Genomic DNA, 27,875 nt, shown 5'->3' on the forward strand with positions numbered 1-27,875 from the left:
AGAAGTACCCTTAGCTTAAGCAAGTACAACTCAAAATAAATGCCAAGCAAAACTGTTTAGATGCAATTAACTACCAAAATCCAGCGATTAATCTCGATTAAAAATGTTTGAAGTTGCTGTGGTTCTTTTATAAAACAGGGCCTGGGGGCTTAAATATGTTTCCATCTTCCTTGATGTTACATCTTTCTCTGTGAGTTTCTCTCTCACTGATTGTCTGTGATTGAAACCTGAGGACTTTGTTTCTAGCCAGGTATTTGCTTGCTGTGGGAAAAAAACAACAACCAAGCAAGCCCACATGTATAGAAAAAGAAACCTCTGCAAACACACCTACTAACTTCTTCGCACTGATGCAGAACTATTCAATTAAATCTTTAATATTTACATACACACACACCAAGCCACCTTCAGAGGTATTTTCCCCTTATAAGCGAGCCTCAACTACACTCTGCCACCTTCTCTCTCTCTCTCTCTTCTTCCCCGAGGTGTTTGCATAAGGAAATGGTCCGTGAAATTTGTTTGATGGAATCAAACTCCATATTAAGACAAATACACATTTCATAGCAGTTGATGGACTGATTGATGGGGCTGTGTCTTCATTTCCTCTGTGCGTCAGCGCCAAAGATCTTTATCAGAGACAGTAATATGAAGGATCATGGCTCGGCATGTTTTAGGGAGGGGTTGAGTTGTGCTCTGTGTTCTGACTTTGAATAAATCTTGGTTTGAGTATGTGTAAATGTGAGTGTTTTGTGTACTTCTACAGCAGTTGTTTTCTTCGTAGTGGACACAAGGGGGAACCAAACTGCCACATGCTGATGTCCTAACTGAAAGGCCCCTCTACTGTAACACACTTTTTCAGAACTCACTGAAGGATAACAAAAAATGCAACTGCAACACGCTTTCTGGATCCACTGCCAGTTGATGTGGCAGCAAATGCACATAAGAGAGGACGGAAGGTAGTTAATTTTTTTAAAATCAATACAATTGTTGTTTAAGCATAACAAGGCTGGCTGGCAAACCCTCCCTGACCCACTCCACCTTGCCTGCTCGAACCACCTCATTCATACCTCAAAACCCAAATCCCTCCAACTGGACCAGTGACGGCAACTCGCTGCCGACACTGGCGGTCACACCCCTCTGCACAGCAATAATGGGCCGCCACACAATTGGGGGGCCACATAACCGACAGCATTCCTGGTCCTTCCAAGAGGCCGGTTGCCTTCATATTGCCTGCAGGTTACCAGTAGCACTGCTCGTCCCTGTTTGTCTGCACTCACTAAAAGGAAAGAATGTTTTCCCCCACAACATGGCTGTGTGGGGATTAAGACCCATTCTGAGTTGCCCCGGGTCGTGCAGCAGATGTTAGCCAGGATAGAGCTTGTTGCCGTGCCGACAGTGAGCCGGCGGGATCGGCCCGCCCAGATGACTTTAAGCCTATGTACATGTATAAGAGAGGGGGGGAGCCAGTGAAGAGGGTGTCACACATGAAAAGAACAGTGGTTGAAAATTTGTCTCAGTGGTCACAAACTAATTCATCCACACGTTTTCTCATCGTCATCACACACAGACACGCAGACATGGAAAGCTTCATATCTTTGGCCTCATGTTGGTCTGTGTTGACTGTTTTAACATGGTGAGAATGTGACTTCAGGACAGACTTGCTAAGGTCCAGACCCTTTAATATCTTCTCAAAGGCTGTACAGTACAACTTAAATATCTATAATACATTTTTATTAGCCTGTTTTCTACTGTCTGTACAGTAAGGTGCGACTTTAACAATATAGACATGCAACCTTTAAACCAACAGTCTCACATCATCTGTCACGACTCTGACCCCACAAGCTGGTGTTTTAATGTGATGTGTTGTTTTAACTGCTAAGCTCTCAAGTGCTTGTCAAACAGGGCCTCTAATGACGATTGTTAAATGCTTGGATTGTCTTACAGTTGGAAGATTAATTCTTTATCCATATGTCACAAGTCTCTTCTTCAAGTCTTTTGGTTTTGGGCTTTTAGTTGGATAGAAAAAGGTATTTTAAGTCACTTTGGGTACATACAGTAGGTGTTGACTAAAACTTCTTAAATGTTTTAAATTTTTTTGAGTAATTGTTAAAAAACAATCTGCATTGGTTGGATTGAATTTTAAATAGATCTCTATCAAACAGTAATTTGATAGAGACGCTGTTTTGTGTAAGATGCTGTCTTATTTCCTGCAGTCAACTGTAACTATTTTCCTAAAGCACTGTTTGATTTGTAGCGGTTTGGTACTGTTGTATGTTCATTTGATGTGAAAGACGAGACTATTTCCTGACAGACTAGTCTGACTGCAGGGTGAATTTGTTTAACATGGGGCCCAGTAGAGGCCCCTGTGGTACTCAAGACGTAACCAAAAGCTACAATGGAAAGAGGAGACAGTGTATGACAGGACATGACTTGACCCAGCAGTCAAGGCAGAGCCCTGCTATTGTTCTGAATAAACAGCAGAAACCAATGTTTTAGAATTCCCCTTTCTTCTTAGTGTGTGGGTGGAGGGTTTGGGTGTCAGGGGATGCCGTTGGACTTCCAGTATGACTGTACTGTCCAAGAAAGAGTATTAAATCAAGATTGAGCTGTTTTGCCAGGAGGATAGTCAGATGTTCACAATGTACATGCATTTGTTGCACACATCTATCTTAAAATATCCTTGTCCTAGTTTGCAGTGTCCTCACTGTCATGCTACAGCAGGTGTGTGATTATTATTATGCAAGAGTTCCAACTAAGTAATCTGATTGGACTAGAGACATTCCATGATATTTTTCAATATCTAGATTAAGGTCACTGCGATTCTAAAATAGAAGTTTGAAAGGTCCACCGCACCGCTCTGATTAAAGATTATACTACACGGATGAAAAGTGAGACAACTGCCAGGAAAAAGAAAAAAAGGTGCAGAGACTAGACGCTGATTTGACTTCAAGGCAGGAGCATACTGCAGAAGAGAGGAGGTGAAGAGATATGACACTTGTCCGCCTCTGAGGTCACGGCAAAGAGAACAAACTTCTCAGTCCAAGTGCCATAGACATCCGACCACTCTGTGCCATGACAACCTGTCAGAGAAAGAGAGAGGCAGAGGGAGGCACTGCCTGCCGAGAGGTGTCCAAGATGTCATGGCCTCGTCTGGGAGGTGACAGACAGCGTGTGTGTGAGTGTGTGACGGGAAATAAGACTGCTGAGAAGTATAGGGGACGTTCATCGTGACCTTTCGTATTGCCAGGGTCCATCTCCCTCTGTGCATCTGACAACAACTTTTAAAGACCTCTCCTTCCTGATCCGCTGACAGGTGTGTGTGTGTGTGTGTGTGTGTGTGTGTGTGTGTGTGTGTGTGTGTGTGTGTGTGTGTGTGTGTGTGTGTGTGTGTGTGTGTGTGTGTGTGTGTGTGTGTGTGTGTGTGTGTGTGTGTGTGTGTGTGTGTGTGTGTGTGTGTGTGTGTGTGTGTGTGTGTGTGTGTGTGTGTGTGTGTACATCAAAGTCTCTAAACCAACTGTGGAAAGCTTTAAATTTATCTGTAGTTTATGTATTTGTGTACACAAAGGAAACAGAAGCTGACTGTAACTTAACTACATTACATTTGATTAAACATACAGATTAAAAGTAATTTTACATCAACACAGTAAATTGATGGCATACCCAGGGAGGGATTGTGTTCCAGCATGTTGCAATTGATTCTTCATTGCTTTTTTAGAATAAAGTGCTGGCAACAACCTTTGTTTTTCTTTATTGTCAACTAATCCTACTAAAAGACCAAAACTAACAATCACTTGATGCTTCCAACAAGTATTTCTGTATAGCCAAATCCTGATTAATCATGTAAACTTATGTCCAAAAACGATTGGCCAACAACCTTACTGACAATAATATAAGATATTAAGGTATGTCTGCACACAAATATTTAATTTAGTGTTTGAGTTCATGTGTGTCTTTGACGTGTTTGTGGTCAGGAGGTGAGGGACAAACAACAGGATGCCAAACGGATTTAAAGGCAGAAAATCCAACAACATAAACAAAACCCTTGACAGTGTGACACGCGTCACCTTCGCTGTGACGGGGGACAGACACCGGAGAGGCACATAGTCTCTTTGAAGTCATTCAGCAATTGTGCCGCTGGTTTGGAAGTATTGTCTTTCCTGCCCTTGGGCATTTCTGTTGGGCAGATGAACTCTGCTTTTACTGAAACACTTGCCAGGATTAGACCTATTAGTTGAACAGGAGTTGAACAGAAGACTATCCTTGGTTTGGAGGAATCTTTGAATATGTTAATGTTTCAGTCATTAAAACCAGTAGTATAACTCTTTCTTTCCATTTATGCAATCAGTTCTTAATTTGGCAGAAAATTAGTTCTAAAAGACATTAATCAGAAAACATGTATTTTTCTCTTTCTTTTCCTCCCCCCTGTCTGAGTCATTGCTGCTGCTGCGTTTGTGTTCTACTCCAGGCTTTGGGTAAATACCTCTGCTGGAGGAGGTTTCTCCCCCCCACATCCCACCTTCCTCCCTCCATTACCTCCTCTAATGACGTTTACACATCTGCTTAGAAGAACCTCCACTCTTCTCTCAGTCATAGCTGTGTCAGTCTTTCTCTCTTCTCTTTCTCTGTTGCACATGCACACAAAAGCACATGTGGTTAGAAATTGGACTCTCTATTCGTTAGTTGTCGGTGGAGTTGATATTCTAATATCAATGATTAAGCAAAGACTTTTCAGCTCCTTCCCTACTGAATCACCAAAAATCAATCTTTCATTATAGAATTTTAGTTTACCAATGTATGATAAGTGCCTTATTTTGGCCAATTGTACAAAAGAAACAGTAATATAGTTTGGTCTTTTGAGTCATAAGAGTATAAAAGTCCTTTTTATTGAGTACTGGTCACATAAAGTTGAAATGGTTGCAAAGTTTATGGATGGCTGTTATAATTCATTGACAGTTAATCTAATAAAAGTTCTCTAACTGATAAAAAGCCATACAGTTTATTTTAGCATCTAAAATGTAAGGATTCAAAGCATTTTTTATGTTGTTAAAAGACGTATTATCTTTTGGATTTTTTGGACTGGTGGTCAGATAAAATAAGAATCTTGAAGATACCGCTTATAGCTTCAGGAAGTTTAAGGTGCGTTTGTTGCATTTTCCTGAAGTTTTATATAAAAAAATAGAAACAGTGAAAAAGATAAGATAGTTGGTGGAGTAATAAATCACAAATGTCATAAATGTAATCCCATTGGACTTTTTGGTCCTGAAGAAGTTGATTCACAGTATGACAAATGCAAAAGTAATGATTCAGATTTCAAGACTGGAGTCAAACGCTTTCATACATTGATTTTGATTCAGTGTATATTCTTCAGTGCCCTTTATGTTAAGAGATGTTTCATTGTGAAGCAAAAGTATTCTCCTACTCTGCCTCCCTGGACTCCTGAACTTTTCAACTTCTCACCTCCACATGCCCCCGACCAGGAATGTTACTTATGGTGATCTTCACACATGCGCATTTGCATGCACACGTACAAACATGCACACACACACACACACACACACACTTTCTGAGAAACCCACATACTCCCAAACGGCACTCAATGAAGAGACGAGCCCAGCAGTCATGTCACTCACCTTCATTTTCCTGCGGATTGACATGTCCTGTTAAACCGTCCGCACACACATACACACTCACACATCAAACACACATGCATACTGAGTGACTGTACCTGTCACCTCTCTTGAATAGTATTAACTTTACCTCATTTTGTTCTGCCTGTCCATCAACTCTATTCTCCTTCCTCCCACAGATGAATGGACTCCTGTGGGACTCTGTTAAATGTGTGTGTGTGTGTGTGTGTGTGTGTGTGTGTGTGTGTTAAGTGTGTGTGTTAAGTGTGTGTGTGTGTGTGTGTGTGTGTGTGTGTGAGTGTGTGAAAGGTTTTCAGCCTGCTGCCTGGCGCCACCTTGCCCACCCTGCACTTTCCATCCTCCAGACCATCTGTCTTATAAAGGGACAGTTGAGAACATACACTGTACTTGCCTGTGGTTGTGTGTGTTTGTTATCATGTGCATGTGTGTAAGTGAATACTCTGCCGGCAGGCCTCGCAGCACTTTCACTCTGAAGAAAATAGTTTTCAGTTGGCCCCTTCTTTTTTCTCCCCTCAGCAGGTCGAGTTCTGAAACGCCTTAGGTCCTCAACAAAACCACTGAAGTAGAGTGACAAAGAGACAGACAGACTGAGGGAGATAGAATGGAGAAGAGAAGAGAACTTGACTCCTAAGTCCCTTTAGTGACCCCTAGAGGCTCCACTGTTTAATACACCCCACAATACGCCATAACAATATTGTAGCAAAGATGTTCTTAAAAAAGGGTGACTCATTACAAACTGTAATGATAATATGAAATGGTTTATTGTTTGTGTCTCCCGATATAATAAACAATTTACGTATCTGACTGGTATCGTCCACTAGCGTTTCAGCCAGCATTGGCTGAGGGCCTTTAAAAAGTCAATATGAAGCTCAAAGGGGGGAAAGGCACTCTGCCGTGATTCAATCCTGGATCCAATCTGAAGTCATCCAACTACATTATTAGTTAAATCAATGTATTTAAACAGACATTTGTGTGCAAGTGCGGCCAAAAATGGGGTATTTCACAGGTGCTTCACAGGTTGTTACCAGAAGTTCTTTATCGCTAACTGCTGGCTACACCAGAATCCTGAAAAGTTGGCTATTGCTCCAAGAGGCTCTTTGTGGTCAGACAATGGCTGAAGTTCTGATATAGTGTGCTCATTGACAGCTGTTTTTACATGGTTAAAGAAACAATGGATCAATGACAGCATTCTCAGACTCCATTCAGCACTAATGGAAACAATCTAGCAATCTAGCATTCAGTGAGATGACGTTGATGCTGCTGTACAAGATGTAACTCCATCCAGAAATATGTATATTTCTGAAAAAATGTTTTAATGTACTGTATATCAAAATAATATTATTTTAACCATTGCTGCCACTTGACAAGTAGCTGTTCTGGACTTTTAGTGTAAACAAAATGCCCACAGTTATTTTTAACATGGTGAGGGTAAAATATATTGCATGATTTCCAATGAGATGATGTGAACATAGAAAACCAAAAATATAAAATCCAATGCGTTGTCTGAAAGTTTTACACACTCAAATTGTTAGGTTGGATTGTGGCTAGTACTTGAAACATTAAGTACTTAACATCAGGGATCATGCCACCTGTATTAAAACTTTTTAATTAGGATAGTAACTCCTTATATAGAGCACGCATGAAAGCCAGTTTTTTGAACAACCATTTAAAAATTGCACACAACAAAATAAGAACAGAATAAGAACGTTTTGCCTTTTCAGTACACTTATATTGATACCAGTTTGCTAAAATTTCGGCTGAAATACAGCTCACACAAATAAGACTGAAGTTGAAAGCCAAGATGCATTTCATTTAATCCAAGTCAACATTATATTTATTGTGTATATATAACTAAAGCATCCTGGGAAGAAATCGCCAAAATGTGGAGCATGGTTATCCCCATGAGACATACCAGTTTAATCAGACTCACAAAAATCTGTTTATATCACTCTCAATAATTATTATTTTCTCTAAAAGCCAGAGAAAAATCCAAAAAGACACACATCTCTCAGTGGGTGCTGGATCCAAAAAACACGAATAGAGTAAGGGAATCAAAACAAGATCTGCACACCGTCTCAGTGGCCACAGCCCTCCCATGATGAACATCAGACTCCTTTGAGGACTCAGACTCTTTGTTTTATCTGGGTTTTCACTTCTCATTATCTCACTCTTTCTGTAGCTGCATGTTTTCTACAGATTTTGTCCACCTTGCTTTGCTCTGATATGACACTGGAAGCTTGAGGACTTCTCCCTCAAGAATATACTGAAGATAAGAGTCAGTGGAAGTCAGTGTGCATGGTTTCATATGTATGTAAATGTGTGCATGTGTACATTTCCTCAGGTATCACAAGGTTAAAAGATAGAGGAGTGTGCACCGTATTGCATACGCCTTTTCATGCATACCTATGTGCCCATGTGCAGTAGAGTTCACATATCAGGAGTTGGAGAGATTGGCGTGTGTGCAGTGTAGGACTGACTTGAGTGCCTAAGTGTGTTTGCTGAATACATGAGCGTATGTGTTCATATAGCTGAGACCCTGCAAGGACTCGAAAGCAACTCGGAGCAGAAAATATGCGCTCACACACACACATTAATACACACTGTCAGCCCAACTATCTCTGAGGGTATACTTTCTGCTTGTTCTTTGTATGTTCTTCATGTCTGACTTCCTCTCTGAGAGCCAAAACAGGACCAGGCAGTAGCTGAGAGTGTCTCAGAGATAAAGCTTCTGGGGGGAAAAAAGTCACAAACTTTTCAAACTTGGTCCCTGTATGAGAGAAGAGACAATAAAGAGTAGAGAACAAACTACAAGAGAGAAAAAGAAAATCAGACATACCGAATGTTTGCCCTTTGAGAGCGACGAGACAAAGGATGAGGAGAGAAAAATTGTCAGAAAGAGAGAGAGAGTGAACGCTTGAAGACAGGGTCAGAAAGCTTAATGCATTTCTAATAGAAGGTACCTCAGAAAAAAAACATGGGAGACAGGAAGAGGGGGAAGAAAAGATAAAAGGTAATGGACGAGTAAGCGGAGGGATGATAAGTGAAGGTACATGCGGAGGAAAAGAGAGGAAATGGAAGGAAAAACTGACAAACTTAGACAAAGCCAGGTAAGAAAAGAAAGGCTGTGTTTGTGGTGTGTGTGTGTGTGTGTGTGTGTGTGTGTGTGTGTGTGTGTGTGTGTGTGTGTGTGTGTGTGTGTGTGTGTGTGTGTGTGTGTGTGTGTGTGTGTGTGTGTGTGTGTGTGTGTGTGTGTGTGTGTGTGTGTGTGTGTGTGTGTGTGTGTGTGTGTGTGTGTGTGTGTGTGTGTGTGTGTGTGTGTGTGTGTGTGTGTGTGTGTGTGTGTGTGTGTGTGTGTGTGTGTGTGTGTGTGTGTGTGTGTGTGTGTGTGTGTTGGAGGCAGGGGGGTGAGAAGATGGCCTTGTGTCAGTCACCCTATGGCAGATCTTTAACCCTGTAATTTACCACATCACTCCTCTCGCACTGATGGGACCACTGCACTAACTGACAGCACTGCCTCTGGCATGTGTGTTTGTGTGTGTGAGAAAATGTGTGTACTTGTGAGAAAGGATTCTTGAGATGTCAAACAAAATGGCTGTGAGCCTGCATTCATTTTAGGCCTCTCTCTCTCTCTCTCTCTCTCTCTTTTTGCAGTGGGAGCTCCAGATATCTGGACCAGGCCCTGATAGTCCCTGGGGTGACTGCAAAATTAGTGTATGACCTCTCATCTGTTTCAACATAAACTACACATCACTACTGTAAGTACCCCAGTGGATGAAACTTAAAACCTTTATACCCTTATAGAAAACAAGAAGTGACATGTATTGCATTTAAAGACATAAAGACAGAGAGAATGTGTTGGTAATAATAACATAAGGTGACTTCTGAAAAAAAAGGTAAGAACACCACATATCATTGAAACTATTCTTCTTAGTCTTGGTCCTCATCCCCTGTAAATAAGATAAATACACTGTTATGTGACTAAGAAGGGCTAAGTTATATCTTAACAAAAGAAACATCCCATAATGCATCTTGCCTTCCCATCTGTATGTCAGCGATTCCCAATGCATTTCATTGTTCGATTGAGTGAAAAACAACAACATCCTCTTAAATGCATTCCTGTCCCAACTGGCCATAAAAGAAAGCAGCACTCAAAAGTCTCACCTGGCCTTAAAGGTAAAGCATCCTATGGAAAAGGCTTTAACTTTATAGTTTAATGTTGAATTCCTCCCATTGATGATACTCTCACAAACATCTAGGGGGCTTTGTTGTTATTGGACTGTTTTGCACTTTAGTTCTTATCCCACATTGTTTACATTGTTTAATACACTGTGATATAGGTCGATGGGCAATAACAGGACATGCAGCCCCCATGTTTACAAACTGAAAACAAGTCATCCCAATACAGGTTAATGATAGGGCTGGGTGATAAATCATTTTAATCGATAAATCTTGTTTTCTGCCACTCCCATTGGGCTCCCATAGTTCACATTCTCTCCCCCCCCCCCCCCCCCCTCCCCTTGTTTAATTCCTACAGAGTGGCTGGTTGGCCCCAGGTATGTGGCACCCAGCCACAGGTATTGTGTTGAAGACACTCTGCGTCACCTGTACTTTTACTGTAGCCTGAAACTTCATAGTGCATTTTTAAACTTTTAAAGACAATTTTACAACTTGCACTTTAACCCCAAAATTCCGGTTATTTTATTAACCTCCGAAGAAAAAATCTGTTCGATTTTTTTGTTGTAATTTTATTGATAAAATAAAAACGTTGTTGTTCGTTGTTTCAAATGAAACATCTATTTCAATCATAAATTGAGTTTGGTGTAAAAAAAAAAAAAAGAAAAAGTAAAACATACTGGATAAATCTGACACACTGCTATTTCACCTGCCAAGGGTTTAACTCAAAAATAAGTCAAGATGTCTCTGGTGCTTATACAGAAATGTCCAAAATGTGAACTGGTAACTTTAGCCTGTTTGGATTAATCGACATGGTTTATCACTTTGCAATATTTTTGTTATTATTGTCTTTATAGTTGGGTTACTGGGTTAAATCAACACTTGTGTTTGGTTGATTTCAATCACAGGTACTGCATCCATAAATACATCCCATACTAATTAAACTGAATTAAATCAACACAGTCTTACATCTGTGCTGCACCTGTCACCCAGGTGGGTCAAATTTAGAACTTGTGTTTTTGAGATGTGGCTACTCCAATGTGTGAGGTTTAGGAGGTTCACAAACTGCCCGTCGATGTGTCTCACTATCCCCAGAAATGACAGTATCTGTTTGATTGGTGACTACAGAGCTGTGCAAATAAGGCTCAAATCAATGTAACTTAAAATGTAATGATTTGAGGAACAGAATTTTCTTCCATATTCCTCAACTTGTTCAACATTTGGAATCTTTTTCTATTAATAATCATGAATAAACCAACTCTGCACATTTCCAGCAAGGTTTCAATAGAGTAACAAAATGTTTGAGCTTACACACCTCTGAGCTTTTCCTTACGTGGCGGACTGACCTGTCCCTGATTGTCCCATGTTTCTACATCGTACACTTTATCCTCACCCCGAGTCAATTAGACAATTCATATTTCTTACACCCACCAACTCTTATTACTATCAATATATACTTCCCTATAGATACATACTTACCATCATAATACTCAAATCTCTCAAGGTTGTGTCTCTGGTTTTTCCGTCATTTTTAGAGCAAAGTGAAACACTGCAATAACAGATTCATTCATTTTTAAGGTTCCATACAGCTTTGTTGTAAAGGTACAACATGACAGAAAATGTCCACATCCAGTACCTCATCATTAATACTTTATCATATCATTGATGATGATGCTGTTATACCAAAACACATCTAGTTGTTGGGGCTAGTTTTGGATTATTGTTTCTTTGAAGTTATATTTGTTTGTCAATTTCTTGGCTCTAGATTTTGTTTTCATTAAAGACTAGGATAGTCTCCACGAAATACTGCTTTCACCCGAAGCTGTGATTTTAATATGTGTGTATTTTAAATGCAGATCAAGCTGCAAAGTAAATCATTCGGATGTTTTTGAGATGAAATGTGCTACTTCGTCAAAGGTATGGAATTGCTGTGTGCTTGCAAGCGTTTTGTTCTGCTTAGAGTAGAAATGTCAGGACACGTCAGTCTTCCACCAGTGACAGGTTGTGGAGGAACAGCATGTTAGAAAGGGCATCCGTCAAAATTTAACGGAGTAAAATATTTGTGTGGTACAAACACCTTCTGTCCAGTTGTACACTCAGAACATGTGTAAAACACTAGCTCTATGTTATTTGGTCTGTTAGCTTAAATAAATGTCTGTTTGGGTTGTGGCTGTGAGAACATGAAAGAGTGAGAGATGGACAGGACTGCAAACTATAAGCGTTGAAAGGCTCCTATTGTTTCTCTCTTCTACTGTTGAGTTGCAAATAAATATTTACATAAAGTTCTGTCTTTTACTTTCTCTTCTATCTCTGGTACACACACAAATAGCCAAGCACACTCATACAAAGACACATTCTTTTGCTCTTGTTCCTCTTTGCTCACAGACACACACACACACACACACACACACACACACACACACACACACACACACTGGTACACAGTAACCACCCGGAGGGGACAGTGAAAGAAGAGCAGAGAAAGAGATGCAGAGAGCAGACAAGGTCGTAGTTCCTGTGGACTGTCTTTGAAAGAGGAGTCAGATGTTTTCCATCCCCTCCTTTGATGTTAAAGCAGCCTCTTTACCAGTGTAAAGACAGGGTACAATAACCTAGACTCCCCACCCCTCACACAGCCCTCTGTACACTGGCCGTACACACCCACAAAGCTCTGCGGGCGAACAGGTAACCCACAGCAACCCCAGCCAGAAATCAGAATGAGTGTGGCAGCTGTCCAGGACCTGTGCAACGTGCTGTTTGTGTGTTTTTGTGTGCATGAGTTTGTGTACTTTATTTAAGTGTTAACATTAAGCTTTCTATGGGCAGACTTGTAACTTTAAACAAAATATTTAAAAAACTGATGACCTTTGTTTTTATTTCAGGTGATAGTGTTCAGAAGAGTTGAAAAGTTTTTTTGTTTTTTTTAACTCTGCTCACTCCAGCAGGTACAGATGATTAATTAGACACACTGTCTTCAAAGAATACAATGTTAAGGTTTACACATTTACAATGGTAGGATTTTTTCTGGACTCTTTTTAGTCTCAGTCCCTGTAAATGGCAAACACACAAATCTGCTAATGTCAATGGGTCAGTGTCTTCACCATTTTCTGTGTGAAAATAGAGAGCGAGAAATGTTTCAGTCGGCATTCTCAGCATTGCCAATCATCAAGATAATTATCCTTCTTGTTTGGGTGTTACTTGAGGTTAGACAGGTTTCATTTGGGAGGATGTGACTGAGTTGTGTGCGTGTGTGCGCGCGTGTGTGTGTGTGTGCGTTCTTTTTTTACTCATCTGTGTTTTACGTAAAGGTAGGTCATAGGAGTTTCATGAATAATTCTGGTTTAGTAACAGGCTAGTTTGCTCTAAAAAAACTACAACACCAACAAGTGCAGTATAAATAAATGTAATTGAAGGATGACATAATGGGGGGGAAAAGATAGGGAAAAAATTAAGTTTCACCAGACATTTTTAAAGTTTAATACATAGCTGCTCTCGCAGACTGAACAAAATACTCCAGCAACATTCAATGAAAACCATCAATATGACAGGGGAAACCCCACAGAGAGGAGGAGAGGAAAGCAGCAGCTTAACCCTCAGTGAACAGATGTTTACTGACTGGAGAATAAAGTGTGTGATGAAGAAGGTTGACCCGCCAGTACCTGTCTCATAGAATTGTTTTGTGTTCACAGCCTGATATGAGGAATGCTGCTTGCTTTGTCTCACCTGTCAGCTGCAAAGTGTGCGTCCATCACTGCTCGGCTGTGATGTGTGAATGAAGGTCACCAGCCGAGACCTTGTCTCAGAGTCAGTCTGAGTTCATGTGCAGGTCTGTCTGTGTTTGGTAATAGGTTCTGTGGTCAAAATGAGCTTTCATACCTGTAGAGCAACCCCCTGCTTTAAGTCCAACTCTGTAGAAATACAGGAATAACTAGTAAAGTAGTCGTGCTACAATAGAGGATGATGTTACAGGACTAATGTTACATATTTTAAGGACAGCTCTTGACCACTATGACTACAAATACCATTTCTACTACTGTTACTTGTTCAGTCTGTCGCTTCCTTCAGCCTTTCCTTGACATCTGTGTCCTCTGAACCTGATATGGCCTTTGTTGTGTTTGAGGCATTGTTCTAATTCATGTGTTTTGTTTCGTTCCATCTTGTTTTTAACGTCATCACTTTATTGTTCTTATTGATTTCATCATGTTTTAAATCTCATTCTAATGTTCTCATTTGCCTAAGTAAAGAACGATGACTTTCCTGTATATGTATATGCTGTACAAACAAATCAACCATGTCTTGGCTTTTTTTTCTTTTCTTTTTTTTTCCAAGATTTATTTTTGGGCTTTTTATGCTTTTAATGGATAGATAGGAGAGTGGATAGAAATCAGACAACTACATTAAAACACATTTTTTTAAAAATCAGGAAAAAGGTGGAGGTCCTATTGATTGAACCCTTATGTAAATGATCCCTACCTCTAAACCCATCCACTATGTATCCCTCAATACAGCAGAAGAACCATTAGGGTAATGAGACTTTGGTTATACTTTATCAAATAGCTGTGAGTCAGCTGTTCATGTAAGACCATTCTTCTAATCAACACCTCTCGTAAGTTCAAGTGAAAGTTAACCTTAACTTGCAAAGTAATGATTGATATTAAGCTACACCTGGATCTCTTCCTCTAACCCTATACGGATTGTTTCCTCTGACATGTTGTGTTTGAGCTATAACTGTCTGAAAAGCTACTTATGAAAATTTATCAATTTGAAACACTTAAATCATTTATCACCCCCATCCAATAAAAAATAGTTTTATTGATCCATTAGGATTGTGTCCATTACCAATGCTGTCAAATGTCAATCGATACCTTATGTTTCTTACCTGGTCATCATGGGATATTTTAAGCTTACAAACAATCCTTACACAATTCCTTATTGGTCTTTCATCAGTGCAACACTTTAGAAACAGAGTTTTTTTCTTCTCTATGTATATATTTTTCCCTTCAAGGTACATGCTTGGGTAGTAACTATCGGTCACACAAGTTTGTGTGAACGTAAGCACTTGTGCCTACATGCATGCTTTGTTCGACCCCCGGGCCGGTTTATGTCAATCTGTTATGTCCTCTTGTCAAGATATGCATCTGCGGTTGTGTTCGTTCTGCCTCGTCTCTCTTTCTGTGTCTCTCATTTGTTCTATCTCTCGCTCGTCCCTCTCTGCAGACTCGGGTTACACTCCTCCGTCAGATGGCGTTCTGCCTGGCTGAGCTGCACTTGTGGTCCACCAAGAGCTCGCTCCAAGTCAAAGGTAGCACTTATCAGCATGTTCAATCGGCCTCTCTCTCAGTGATTCTCTCCCCGTCTCCTTTCTCTGTAACCTCTCACTCTGTCTTACTCTGGCTCTCTCTGTCATCACTCACTTTGTTTTCACACCTTCTCCACACCTTACCTCTATCTACTAAGACAATCTGACTCTCAGTCGACACCAATTCTCACCCTGTCTTTTTTACTTTCTCTTTACTCTCTTCAAATTCTCAGTCCATCACTCTGTATGTTCCATTATACAGAAGATTCCAATCCAGACCACACAAATGTTGACTGTATGGACAAATACAATTAAATAAATAAAATAAACTAATTGTGATAAAAGAGGGCACCATTACGCAATTGATTTCAACAAAATAATTAAATATTCGAGGATTCTTGTAGCTGGTTACATTCCCAGATTCCCTCATTTTGAATCAAGTGTAAATTCGGTGCAGTGTTTAAAAAAAATAAAAAATTAACAGAAGTAAACCACTCAGTTGGAATTGTAAATAATAACAGATAACTTAGCTTTGAACATGGTCTGAGTTTGCTGGGTTGCTTGTTGTTATTTAAAATGTACTGTTTCTTTAAATAGGAAGTGTGTATTTGAGCCTGACAGTGTTGACAGTTACAGCCTGATGTCAACATATGTTATACATTATTGTTTTATATGGGGCTACTGCCTAATGTTCTATAATCACTACAATGAAAAAAAAGTCCTGGGACTAGCTAGTGAGGTTTACTGTTTAATTTTGCACTGACTTTGTGCTGCAAATATATTCAAATATCAAAATCAATGCTGCAAAATCAAAGATATTGTCTATGTGTTCAATGAATCCCATGTTTCTTTCATAACCTGGCAGCTTATATTTAACACAATGCATTCAGGCAGTAGTAGTTGAGTCAGAGATCTGGGTTTCTAATGTATTATGTATAGTAGCAGCAAATGTAACAGCGTGCCTCTATCCTGCAGATTATCAGATGTCAAACAGCTCCTATAATTTATTTTTACATAGTTTACACAGTTAAACTTTACCAGACTTGTTTGTAAAATCTTGCCAGTTCCCCTGTGGGAAGCACTCATCGATAAGTTGTGATAAGTGAGCTGCACATTACACCTCCTACATCAGCATTATGCAAACCTCGAGAAACCTTACCGGCTGACCGATGCTTTGTCGTGAGGCTGAGTGGGTGTAAGTTTGACTTTTCTGGCAGTTTTTTGTGTTTTTTTTTTCTTGCTCGCCACCTATCAGAACATCTCTTCTTTTGGAGAAAAAGAACATTTCCATCTGTTTTCTTGTTTTCTCCTCCCTTCCATTCTGTCTTGTCTTTCACAGTCTGCTGAGCTTTACACAAAGATAGTGTCTTTCAGAGGCTGACTGTGTGTGTAAGTGTGTGTGTGTGTGTGTGTGTGTGTGTGTGTATAGGCCTATGTGTATACACAAAGGTAAGACAGGGTGTATATCCTAGGTGATGGTGACATATCCTTATTTGTTTGTTTTTTTCCTGCTGTGTGTGTCTTCTGCTATCTCAGAAATATATGTGGATGGATACATCTGAGCACAGAGGCCTGGTCGCTGAGGTGTGACGCTGCATATCACCACCTTCCTTACATCATACACATCTACCTCAAAAACAAAAACATAAAAGACACATAAAAGCATCTACCACATGACACCATAGTTTTTTTTAGATTTGTTCTACATTTGTTTTTACACCTTCCTGGTATCCAAAGCCTTTTGCTGTTGGCCACTGAGCAGCATCGCAGTTTATGAGTTAATTGCTCATAGAGCAACCTTTTCAATGGCAAAACTAATTATTTGATCATAATTTAAAACAAAGATTAAAAATGCATATTCAGATACGACCCCTTGATCCATTCTTCTTATCTCTCTTAGTTGAATAGGAATTATTTAAGTCCCAAGTCTCTGAGACACTTTCCAGTTATTGTTATAAAGGAGGTGTTCGCACATCCAACTGTCTCAGGCAGCAGATGCATAGGAGGTATAGTTGTAGCTTTGAAAAGAGAAAATCCTGCTCACTGCTCTTGCTCTGCATCAATGTTTATTACAAAATACATGTTTCAGTCCATGTGGACCAAGTGTGTTCTCAAACTATTCCCAAAGCTAGTAGACAATACTCCACCCAGTCGCCCACACAGGTATGGGACATTTGATCTAATTGGGATTGTCGATCAATCATCAGCAGTGACCTGTGCTGAATCACTCACTACATAAACCACTTTTATGAAGATAAAAAAACAAACAGAAATACGAAAAATGACAAGCTAAACTTGATTAAATAAATGAGACTCAACGACACATCATTGGACCTGTTTACAGGACTATTTCTTGAGATTTCATGTACAATGAACGAAAACATCGACCTTGCAGCTTTCGTAAATCATTCAAAAAAGTATATTTATATGAACTACTGTATTTGTAGTTTTTCTGTACCATACCAAGACCAGAACTCCTGGGAGCATGTTATGCTGTTCTATGCTATGTTATTGGGAAATGTCTATAATTTTTCCTTTTGAGAGCTCTTATGCTCCCTCATTTTTGGCTTTAGTGGTCGTGATGCTTCACTACCATAGGATGACTGACACGGACATAAGATCACGTAAATGACATGAGACATCATTCCATTAACACGGTCAAATTGGTTCAAATACTTCTTTCTAGTATGATAAGTAGAGATTTGACCATATTGTTTCATTGAGCACATCCTCAGACTTTGTAACACCCATTTGGAAGAGGTTTTCAAGGCCTGTGTGCTCCTTTTCACTGCTTTCGGTTCTGCATGTACACAGCCATCTCTTAGGTTATGTCCTCTCCTATAGACTATTAATGGTGGTTATTTCAGATCAGTAGATATTGCTGGGTCCGATGTGTGCCAGTGTTTTAGACTGTGACAGTTAGAGTATAAATTGTGATGGGGTAGTTATTTTTCTCTGTGGGATCTCTCTATAACAGTTCATATAAATTCTTGTAATGCCATGCAATATGCCTCCACCACACATTCTGCTGGGTAAGTCTGTTCTAAAAACCTGTTTTATTTCTACTGATTTGTCAATAAATCATTCATGGTGTGACTCATTCGTCTGAGCCTGAAACAGACTTATTGGTAGACCTTGTTTTAGGAGTGTAGGGTGATAACTATTTGCCAGCAGTAAGATGACTCGACCCTTTTTGTACACAATGTGCCAGACATCTGTGAGTGAGCTTTGCTACTCACTTTTTATGTGGAGGAGTCCTCTAGATGAGCTGTGGCAGTTTGATGCACCTCTTGTTAAATAAGTCAGTTGTATCACTTCATTATTCAGTGTTTGCTATTTTGCAGAGTTGTACCTACATGTACCTGAATGCATTTCTCTAAAGAAAATATAACAGAATATTCAAAAAATAGTGTAAAAATGCACCCTGTTCTATATAATCATGTTTACTATTGTTTTGGAAAGCATAGCTTCTTAAAGTTTTCAATACTATCAGATGTGGAGACTATAAAACCAAGCTAATATAGCCTGTAGATATTCCAAGCCATATCAGCCTACAAAAGAAAAAACTAATTTTGCTACTCAATGCACATACCTGTATTTCACAATATGCACCTAACTTGCACTATACATTAAATTCATTGCTATGAAACCACGTTGGGTTTTGTTTAATATAATGAGTGTCCCGCTGATACTCAAGGTTATAAGAAACAAATAATTAAAATTAAGTATTTACTAACTGTGTGCTTGTGTGTATTTGTGTCTGCTATCAGCTCTCCTGTTGTGTTAGTGTGACCTGGCCTCGGGTGCAGCAGCAGCAGCAACAGTCATGAAGCGATAAAGAAACGATGTGTTGTGCGAATCCGAATCTGGCTGCTTATGGTTTTGGGCCTGCAGGAATAACACTGACAAAAAAAAGCCTCACCTCAGCAGTTTGCGTGTTTGTGTGTGTGTGTGTGTGTGTGTGTGTGTGTGTGTGTGTGTGTGTGTGTACTGGTTACCCGCTGTTCGTATGTCTTTAAAGCTATCTGCTGATTCTGTTCATCTACTTTCAAATGTATATGTTGTATGTGTGTAAATCAGTCTGCAACCTCAGGTGGGACGGGTTCAGGCACACTCCCGTCTTTATTAATACCCCTCTGCTCCCCCCCTCATCTATTCTGGCTCGGACACCCCCCCCCCCCCCCCAAGCCCAGCCCGCCCTCCCACCTCCTCCTCCCCCTCACAGGGCCTTATCTCAGCTCAAACCGTGGTGCTGGCAGACGGGACAGGCCACTGGCTGATAGTGATTGTTTATCCCACGGTGCGAAATTGCTGATCTGTCTTCTGCTTTTCCCTGACAGCAAGATGATCATCATCCTCTCTCTCTCTCTCTCTCTCTCTCTGTCTCTCTCGCTCCACAGATACAGATATTGGCACCTATCAGTACTACGATAAAGGAGAGCCAGGTAAATAGTGTTTATATTGGATGTCTGTTTGTGTTTAAGATAAGTTGCATTTGTCTTGTTTTTGGAATCGATGTGCTTTCCTCATATATGAGGAAGAGCTTTCAGCTGCCTCCCACGCTCACATAAGCCCTTACAAACATACACTCCTACACACAAATTATTAGTTTTGCCTGTTTTAGGGTCTCACACCCGTTAGCTACACATACGCTCGTCCACAGGCTAATAGCTATTAGTATGTAGGATTTACACCCTAAAACCTTCTGCACATACCACACACAAACACCCAGGTTATTAGGCCTCCAGGCTTCTATCTCTTACACTCTCTGTGTTCCTGTTGACCTGGGGTCCTGACACACAGCGATAGGAAAACTAAACTGTTGACTTTCTGCTAGATCACATAGCATGAGGCCCCATGTAGTCCAGCCTCATATTGCCTCAGGCAAAGAGGCTTCAGTTATCATCAGGAAGCGCTCAAATCGCTCCCCCACAGTCAAAGAAGTGTGGAAACGAGATTGAACTTCCTTCACTTTAAGTTTGTTTCCATAAATGTATTGTTGAGTCCACACTAAGTTTCATGAGGAAGATGGCTACATTCTGGTTAGCTGTCACCTCCTGTATTTGCCAGATTTAAAAAAGAACAATAAAACTAAATAACAGGCTGTATGCACTTGTTGCAGTCTTCAAATGTTCTAATAGGTCACTCCAAAATAAGGATTCAATATGTGTTTGTTCAGGAATGAAAGTACAATTTCAATGTGTAAAAAGGATTAAATCAATATTTTAGAAAACTAGTACATACTGTTCAATACCAAAGCAAACATTACATACCACCGATATAGCCCATTTGTTATCATAATGAGAAACCTGATCATAATATTTAGTTTGAATCGTCAAAAAAAGAGCTGTTACTTTGACCACGAGAATATACCAGTAGCTTCAATACAAACAAAAATGTAAGGCTGAGGGGGAGCAGCCTGGTGAAGGTTATCTCTTGGGTAATTTATAAAAGCAGCACCTTTGAATAAGTCAAAGGTGTCATTTTAGTAATTTTTAGTAATTTTTAGTTGTTCATTTTTAGTTGTTCATAGAAAGAAAATTATTTTTTTTAAACTTGACTTTGCTCCCCTTGTAGAAAAGTGAATTCACCACAATGTTGTCTTATTATGTCTTTCCCTTTAAAGAAGTTCAGAATGCCTTGTTATTTGTCTGCTGAATGTCTCTGTTATTTCCACGCTTTCTGTCGTCGACCATTTCTTGAATATTTTAGAGTCTCTTTCTCTCCATCAGCACGTTTGGGTTTTCCTGTCTCAGACGTCTCTGCCTCACTTTCACAGATTTCCCTCTCTTTGTCTCTCTCACATGTATATTTTGCTCTTGCTCATTTTGTGTACAGTGTGTCTGTCTCTTCCTCTCTCACTCTCATCAAAGGGTTTTCCTCCTTTCTCTATCATCTGAGAAGCTGCTTTCTCTTTAGTCCAATCGTCAGTGGAGAGACGATGCTCCCGCTCCAAATCCTTTCATTTGGAGGATTACTAAAGTGTGGCTTGATATCAGAGTGGGGAGGGGGGGGGGACAAAGCAGGGGAGAAGAGTCACTATCCAAAAGTATCACAACATTTTCACATAGCTGTGATAGCTCAGACACAATTTCATTTACACTAAATTTATTTAAAATGAGGGGGTTTGGACACTCCTGAAGTTAGACTATAAAAATGTAAATACTTAATATATATTTTGGGGCTTTTATGCCCTATAGTCCATGTTGCATTTCAAATCTAAAACAGCATCTTGGCTTTAAAACCTGAGCGTTTCTCTATAGCATTACAATACCACAGAGGCCTTTGAATGTAGTTTTATAGTGTAGTAGAGAAGTATTAGTCCTGCATCACTTTTAAACAATTAAGTAGCTACTAACACTAAGAGTTAGAAAAGCTTTTATCTGACTCATAGGGAAGATACCATCTACCTGCTCCTTATATTAGATTAAAGTTTATATCACTGAATTGGCTGACATTCAATTCATCCATAAATGCCTAATTAACCAGATATGAAAAGGCACTGTATCACTATAACAGGAGGCTTTTTTCCTTCAGGGTTTTCTGCCTAAAATCAGAAACCTCTCTAGGAAACTCTACCTGCTCAACATTAGGGTTAAAAATGCAAGATCAGGTGAAGAGTGGACGTCAAAGAGGCACTGTTCTCCTTTTTCACTGTCAGTGTAACATTAAAAGTTTTTGATATTAGAAGATGACAGTAGATGATAGTAGGAAAAAGTAACACACAGTTGCATTAGTTTAAGCTTTTTGGACCTGTGTGGGTACAGTTTAGAAAACTTTGATTGACAGTGACAGTGCTATCATCTGATTCTGATTCAAATGTTGCTGAACTAATCACAGATAAAGTCCTGAGTAGTTATAAAAAAAAAAACTTTACAACTGTAACCCAGAACAGTGCCAATAAAGGACAATAATTATTGTGTGTACAGACGCTTAAAATTAAGTTTAAGTATTACCGCCTGTTATGTAACAGTTAGGTGAAAGCCCTGTGAACATTGTTCATGTCAAAACAAACTGTGTACGTCAGTGACAATCATTCATTGGGCAATTTATTGCTCTCTATACCTGTATTAATAAAAAAAGCATCATACGCAGTTCCACATCTCCCCACTAGAGGTAGACCCAGGCTCATTGGAGCAGCTCTGGGGGTCCCCTGCAGCCAAAAAATAAGAAAACATCCCCCCAACCCTCCCTACCCAGCCCCAAAGCAGGTGCCCATGTCTGGGCCTGTCTGGCCCCTCACCCCCTTATCTGATTAATACTACTAATCCTGGAGGTTTTCCTGCCTGCCAGAAAGGCCGGCCACCAGACTGGCCACTTTCTTGCTCATGGCAACCAGGCCATGAGGTACTTTTACAGGTTACACTGTGCCAACAAGGTCTCTTGGCGATAAAGGGGGATGTTTAAGCTCCAGTTCATTTACATGTTCCTCATTATCTGCCACATATAGACTAGAGTCCTTAGGCTGGACACCATGCTCATAAAGCTCATATCCCATATCTAACCCCACGTTTGGCCTTTTCATTTTTTTTTCACAGCAAATCCTCAGGAGCATCACTACTACAATGAGAAACTCAATTTCTGTGATGGTAAGTTCCAATAGAGAGACTCAAAAGAAGTGATTGACAGTGATACATTTTTTGTTATGATCAGTTCTCTAATTATCTTACAAATGCATCTTTCAGAAACTGCTGTCCTCATAACCTTCCTTCTTCCTATTTTCTCTCTTTCCTTCCCTCTCTTCCCCTCACTCCCTCTGCTTTTCACCCAGTAGTGGAGTACAAACACCCTTATCAGGAGACAAACACTCATCCCCCTGCCCTCCCCTCCCTCCTCTCTCCCCTGACCCCCTCCTCCCCCACCCCACCACCCTCCACAACCTCATTTGCATGCATCTGTTTACCTCCTCTTCCCACTTATTCCTAATGGAGAGTCCCTCCTTAATGGTTCGTTTCAGTAAAGATGAAAAGGGAGACTATAAAATAAACAGATAGTGATTGCATCATATTGAAAACAGCAGTCCTCCCTTTCCTCTTTTTTTTTCTCCTACTGAACTTCATGTGTAAGTGTGGGCAGAAGCAGATGCACAAATTCAATTAGCTGTTTTTTTTTTCTTCATATCCTTCCCTCTCCCTGTTTAACCACTAGAGATGGAGGGGAAAAGGGAGTGCTGGGAAATTAAAATGAAGGGGCCTTGGTGTGGTACGTGTTGAGATATGTGCTGCTAACTCTGAGGTTGCATTTGGGAGATAACTCAACTCAAGAACGTCCAAAAGTCCCCACATTTAAATATATTTGCTTCTCCTTGAGGACCAGTGTGTGTTTTTGAAGGGACATTTTTGCTTTCAGAAGAATATTTCCCCTCCTTTTAGCGCAGCTAAATCAATCTATAAACAGCAGACTTCAGACTTCTGCTGCTCTGGGAATATGGTGGTCAGGAACATAAAACATGTGACTACATCAATGTAGTTTCTATTTAGTAAGTAAGGGTTTTATGTTGATTTTAAACACAGAAGTTTAAGAGTGACTTAGCTGCTGATGCTAACATGTAGCAAAGTTGACATCAGGTTTATATAGAAAAGAAATTGATGTATAAAAACCTATATAACCATGTACCTTTCAGAATGCCTGGTTAAGTAACACAGGGTGTCTCCAAAAGAAACCTTAAGGTGCCCCTATAGAGATCCTCATTTGAGCTTCAACTGTTTGTAGGTTCAATTTGTGGAACTCCTCACCCACAGAGCTTGAACGAACAATGACATGGATGATTTTAAACTCAGGAGAAGACGTCAGTTGTGTTGTAAAGAATGATAAGGTGCCTGTGATTCTGTTTTTGGACCTATTAGTGCTGTTGTGAGTAGTAACATTTTGTTTTAAAGACTTTAAAGGAGTTACTGCAAACTACCTTAGGCTTTAAAACATAGTGTGGAGTATTAATTTGTGCTGCATACATCTCCCTATAAACATCACATAAATACAGATAATATTAGATGTCATAAAGGATTTGAATAATTAATAATCAAAAAAGCTGGAAAAGGGAAAAGCAATTCTATTAGGTTAACTAATTGGGACCCAGAAGTCCTTCCTGTGGTCAAAATGTAGCTTGTCCATGATTTCATTAGTAGCATCCCTTTATTCCACCTGTCAGTCTTGTCACCACCCTCTCTTCCTCCACCCTTCTCATACTTAGATCTAAAGCCAGATATAAAGTTCAGCCCTTTTACCCTCTCTGTTTTTGTTACCACATTCCCTTGAATTCCCATGAGGGTCTTTATCGAGAAAAATAATTTCTCCTATGTCTGCGTTCAAACTTCCAGTCACATGATCTTTAGGTTTTTCTCGTGTTGTTCCCTCATAGCTCGAGGCTTCTCATGGACCCCCAAGAACCGCAGACCAGAGAAGCTTCGTGATTCGCTGAAGGAGTTTGAGGTACCCGCCTCCTCTGTGAAACCTTCTTCCAACTCCCCTCCCAGCCTCCCCCTCTTGTCTTCTTCCTCCCTCTGGGGATTTTCTGAGTTTTCCCTTTCCGAAACGGCCGATTGATTAACAAATAGGGGCATTCTCTCTCTTTTCTCCCTCTCCCTTCACTCTCCCTGTCGCTCCCGTTTGTTCTCCTCTCTCTCTTCTCCTCTGTCATCACCTCGCTTTCGGCTGAGCTCTGTCATCGAGGGGGATATTTGAGGGGATCAGGGGGATGCAGGCTGCCCCCTCGTCTCTTTTCTTCCTCCCTCCTTCTCTTCCTCCTCCTTCCCTTCCCTTCCTCTCCCCTCATTCATCCCCTCTTCCTCCCCACCCCTTGCCCCCCCCCCCTGTACTTGTGGCCGTACAAGCCTAGCTTTGTTTGCTGGAACCTGCCTGTGGATGTTGCTCTCTCTCACACACTAACACACACACACTCACGCACAAACACACACTCTCACTCTCTCACACACACATCAACCTCCTTCCTCTCACCCGTAACCATTGTCTGAAACGAGAAACACCCCAGCTCACCTCCACACCCCACCCTCCTCCTCATCCTCCCCCTTCTCCTCCTCCTTTTCTGTCCCTCTCTCCTCCCATCCAATCACCCCAGCTGGGTTTGGAATGTGGCTGGAATGACTGACCTTACGCATGCACGCCCACACACACACGCTGACATGGGCACAGGCAGTACTTACCTGAATCCTCCTTCAACTCTCTCCCTGCCCCCTTGTGAGCAGGAACTGCTGCTGTGGCCACCTGTGGGTGCAAGTGTCTGACATTGTGTATGTTCAGAAATATTCTTGCAACTTTGAGCGACACTGGCATTTCACAAAGATAGTAACTAGATTTGACTCGAAGTATTAGGTTTATTAAAAAAAACAAATTATTACATACGAGACTGAGGTTTTTTTTTTTTTTGATACATAAGTGCATTACAATTAAACGTGAGAAAATTAGGTTAAAAAACAAGCATTTCAAATGTCAAGTAACATGCACATAATTATAAATATTAACAAAATATAACCGAGGATAATTATGTGCTTTATACAGCTTACAATACAGTACAAATTACCGTACACATTTTCTTAACCCTTTTCACAAGTTTTGTAGAGGCAAGCAGACGTCACTTCTAATGGTTTATTTACCAATTAAAAAAGAATCATTCACAAAAAATACCACATTTAAAGTTTCTGTACCCAAATCTGTGTTCAGTAACAGAACTGCATTATCTCTGTGTTCCTGTAGTTATTTTCAGTTTCATCGGGTGCTTGGGCTGCAATTTACTCAGTTCTGTGTGTTGTACTTTTCTTTGTTTATCTATTGTGTGTATTCAGGAGCTGTTGCAGACCAACACCTGCGTTCAGACCAGATGGAGGAGCAAACATTGCTGCCAGGTACACACCTTTCTAAGCACTAAAAGACACACACACACACACAAGCCTCTTTTCTTACAGTTCAGAGAGTGGCAGAAGCTGAATGAACCTCCCGTGGTCTTCCCAGAATAGGCCTCCGGAAAAAAGAGCTTTGCTGGTCTGTAATAGAAGTTAACAGGTGATTTCATTATGCCAATTTATTTATTTATTTTTAAGATTTATTTTTGGGCCTTTAATGGAGAGACAGGACATTGGATAGAGTCGGAAATCAGGGAGAGAGAGAGAGTGGGGAATGACATGCGGGAAATGAGCCACAGGCTGGATTCGAACCTGGGCCGCCTGCTTGGAAGACTATAGCCTCCATACATTGGGCGCGCGCACTAACCACTGCGCCACCAGTGCCCCCAATATGCCAAATTTGAATCCAGAAAAATTACTTCTGTCATCGACCATCAGCTGAACCTTTTTCTGAACCTTGTTGAATGGAACATTTAGCTTTAAAAAAGGTTGTAAAGCACAAAATTTACTGTTTGAACTTGTAAAACAGGTAAAGATGTGTGTGTGTGTGTGTGTGTGTGTGTTGCAGGTGATGATGAGCAGTGGAGTCCTGGTGACCATGACCCTTAATGGACCTCAACTTGAACAAGTGTTTATAGACCGAACATTAGTGGGCCGATTACCAGCCAACACTGTGACTGATGGTAAGTTACACACAAACACACCTACACACACAATGTGTAATAAACAATGTCCATTAAGCAGGCTGGCTGGTGTGAGACATTTCCACCCTTTGTGTTTATTCGTTTAGCTTCTTTTCTTTTTGCCTGGGATATACAATATGCTGTATCTGTGTTGAATGTCTTACTCTTGAATCCAGCCTTGATGCCTGCTGTTATAAAGCCCTCAGACATTTTTGACTGTGGTCGGGGTTACTTTGGTGCTGCTGATGCTAATTAGAGCTGTTGCGTAACCAACACGGCTGTATTGTTGAGATTTTTGCATTCACTGGATGAAATCATGGTTTATATGTGACATAGATTTTCTAAAGGTTCACTGTGGTTTAAGCAGATTTAAGGACACAAAAAATCTTTGTTTCAGCCACATAGCTGGGCCACCTATCTCTGCCAAGAGACACACACACACAAACACAGATGTTTTCATTCAAATGTTTAGTATTTCAAACCACAAAAAACCCTCAACCACACATTTTCTCTTACAATGTCAGCACCCACTGTGTGCTTACACCTGCTCACCACACAATCAGCTTGACACACACACACGCATACACAATCCCCACTCTCCTTGCCACTTTGTCACGCAATCATTCGCTCACACATGCGCTGCCTCACACAAACGAATAACAGGTGCCACAGGTGAGCGGGGCGACTCTGCTAGCTAATTGCGGGCAAATCCTTTTGTGCTGTGTGTGTCCAGGGGCCTTCCCTTAAGAGCATCCATCAGTGTTTTTCCTCCATCGCGCGTTCCTCCAGGGAGCCCCGCCCCCCTCACACAGCACTCCCTCGCACCGCAGACCTGGCAGGAGAGAATAAGAGGCCGTGGACAGCCGTTCAAATCTGCTAATTATTTCTTTCTTTCTGTATCAATTATTTGTTCATAACACTGCCCTCCTTGCTTCCGTCCGGGTCTCCAGACACCTGATAAAGCCCCCAACATGCACTCACACATATACACACACTTTCTCACATACACGAAGTAGACACACACACCCACACCCACACTCACACACTCTCGCATGCATTCATATGTATTTACAGAGGCACAGCTGTTTTTTAAAATAAAGACAAGCACTTACTGTATGTACGCTTACATTCACAGGAAGACACACACACACACACACAGACTTCAACACACACACACACACACACACACACACACACACACACACACACACACACACAC

The 27,875-nt window shown here is 40.6% G+C and overlaps 1 protein-coding gene across 3 annotated transcripts in view; it reads left to right on the forward strand.

The window, feature by feature from the left end:
* The window catches only part of wdpcp (WD repeat containing planar cell polarity effector), a 74,415-nt gene that overhangs the window by 7,766 nt on the left and 38,774 nt on the right, over positions 1-27,875 (forward strand). Inside the window, exons 2-8 of one of the 3 annotated variants that reach the window (XM_061040271.1) lie at positions 9,297-9,400; positions 15,036-15,120; positions 19,518-19,562; positions 22,656-22,706; positions 24,476-24,546; positions 25,917-25,976; positions 26,542-26,656. In XM_061040271.1, the coding sequence (XP_060896254.1) occupies positions 9,359-9,400; positions 15,036-15,120; positions 19,518-19,562; positions 22,656-22,706; positions 24,476-24,546; positions 25,917-25,976; positions 26,542-26,656 (469 nt within the window). In that variant the 5' untranslated portion in view covers positions 9,297-9,358. The remainder of the gene's footprint in view (positions 1-9,296; positions 9,401-15,035; positions 15,121-19,517; positions 19,563-22,655; positions 22,707-24,475; positions 24,547-25,916; positions 25,977-26,541; positions 26,657-27,875) is intronic. The other 2 variants (XM_061040274.1, XM_061040272.1) reach the window with 2 other exon arrangements.

Source organism: Labrus mixtus, chromosome 6, assembly GCF_963584025.1.
Source record: "Labrus mixtus chromosome 6, fLabMix1.1, whole genome shotgun sequence".
In the NCBI taxonomy this organism is placed as follows: domain Eukaryota; kingdom Metazoa; phylum Chordata; class Actinopteri; order Labriformes; family Labridae; genus Labrus; species Labrus mixtus.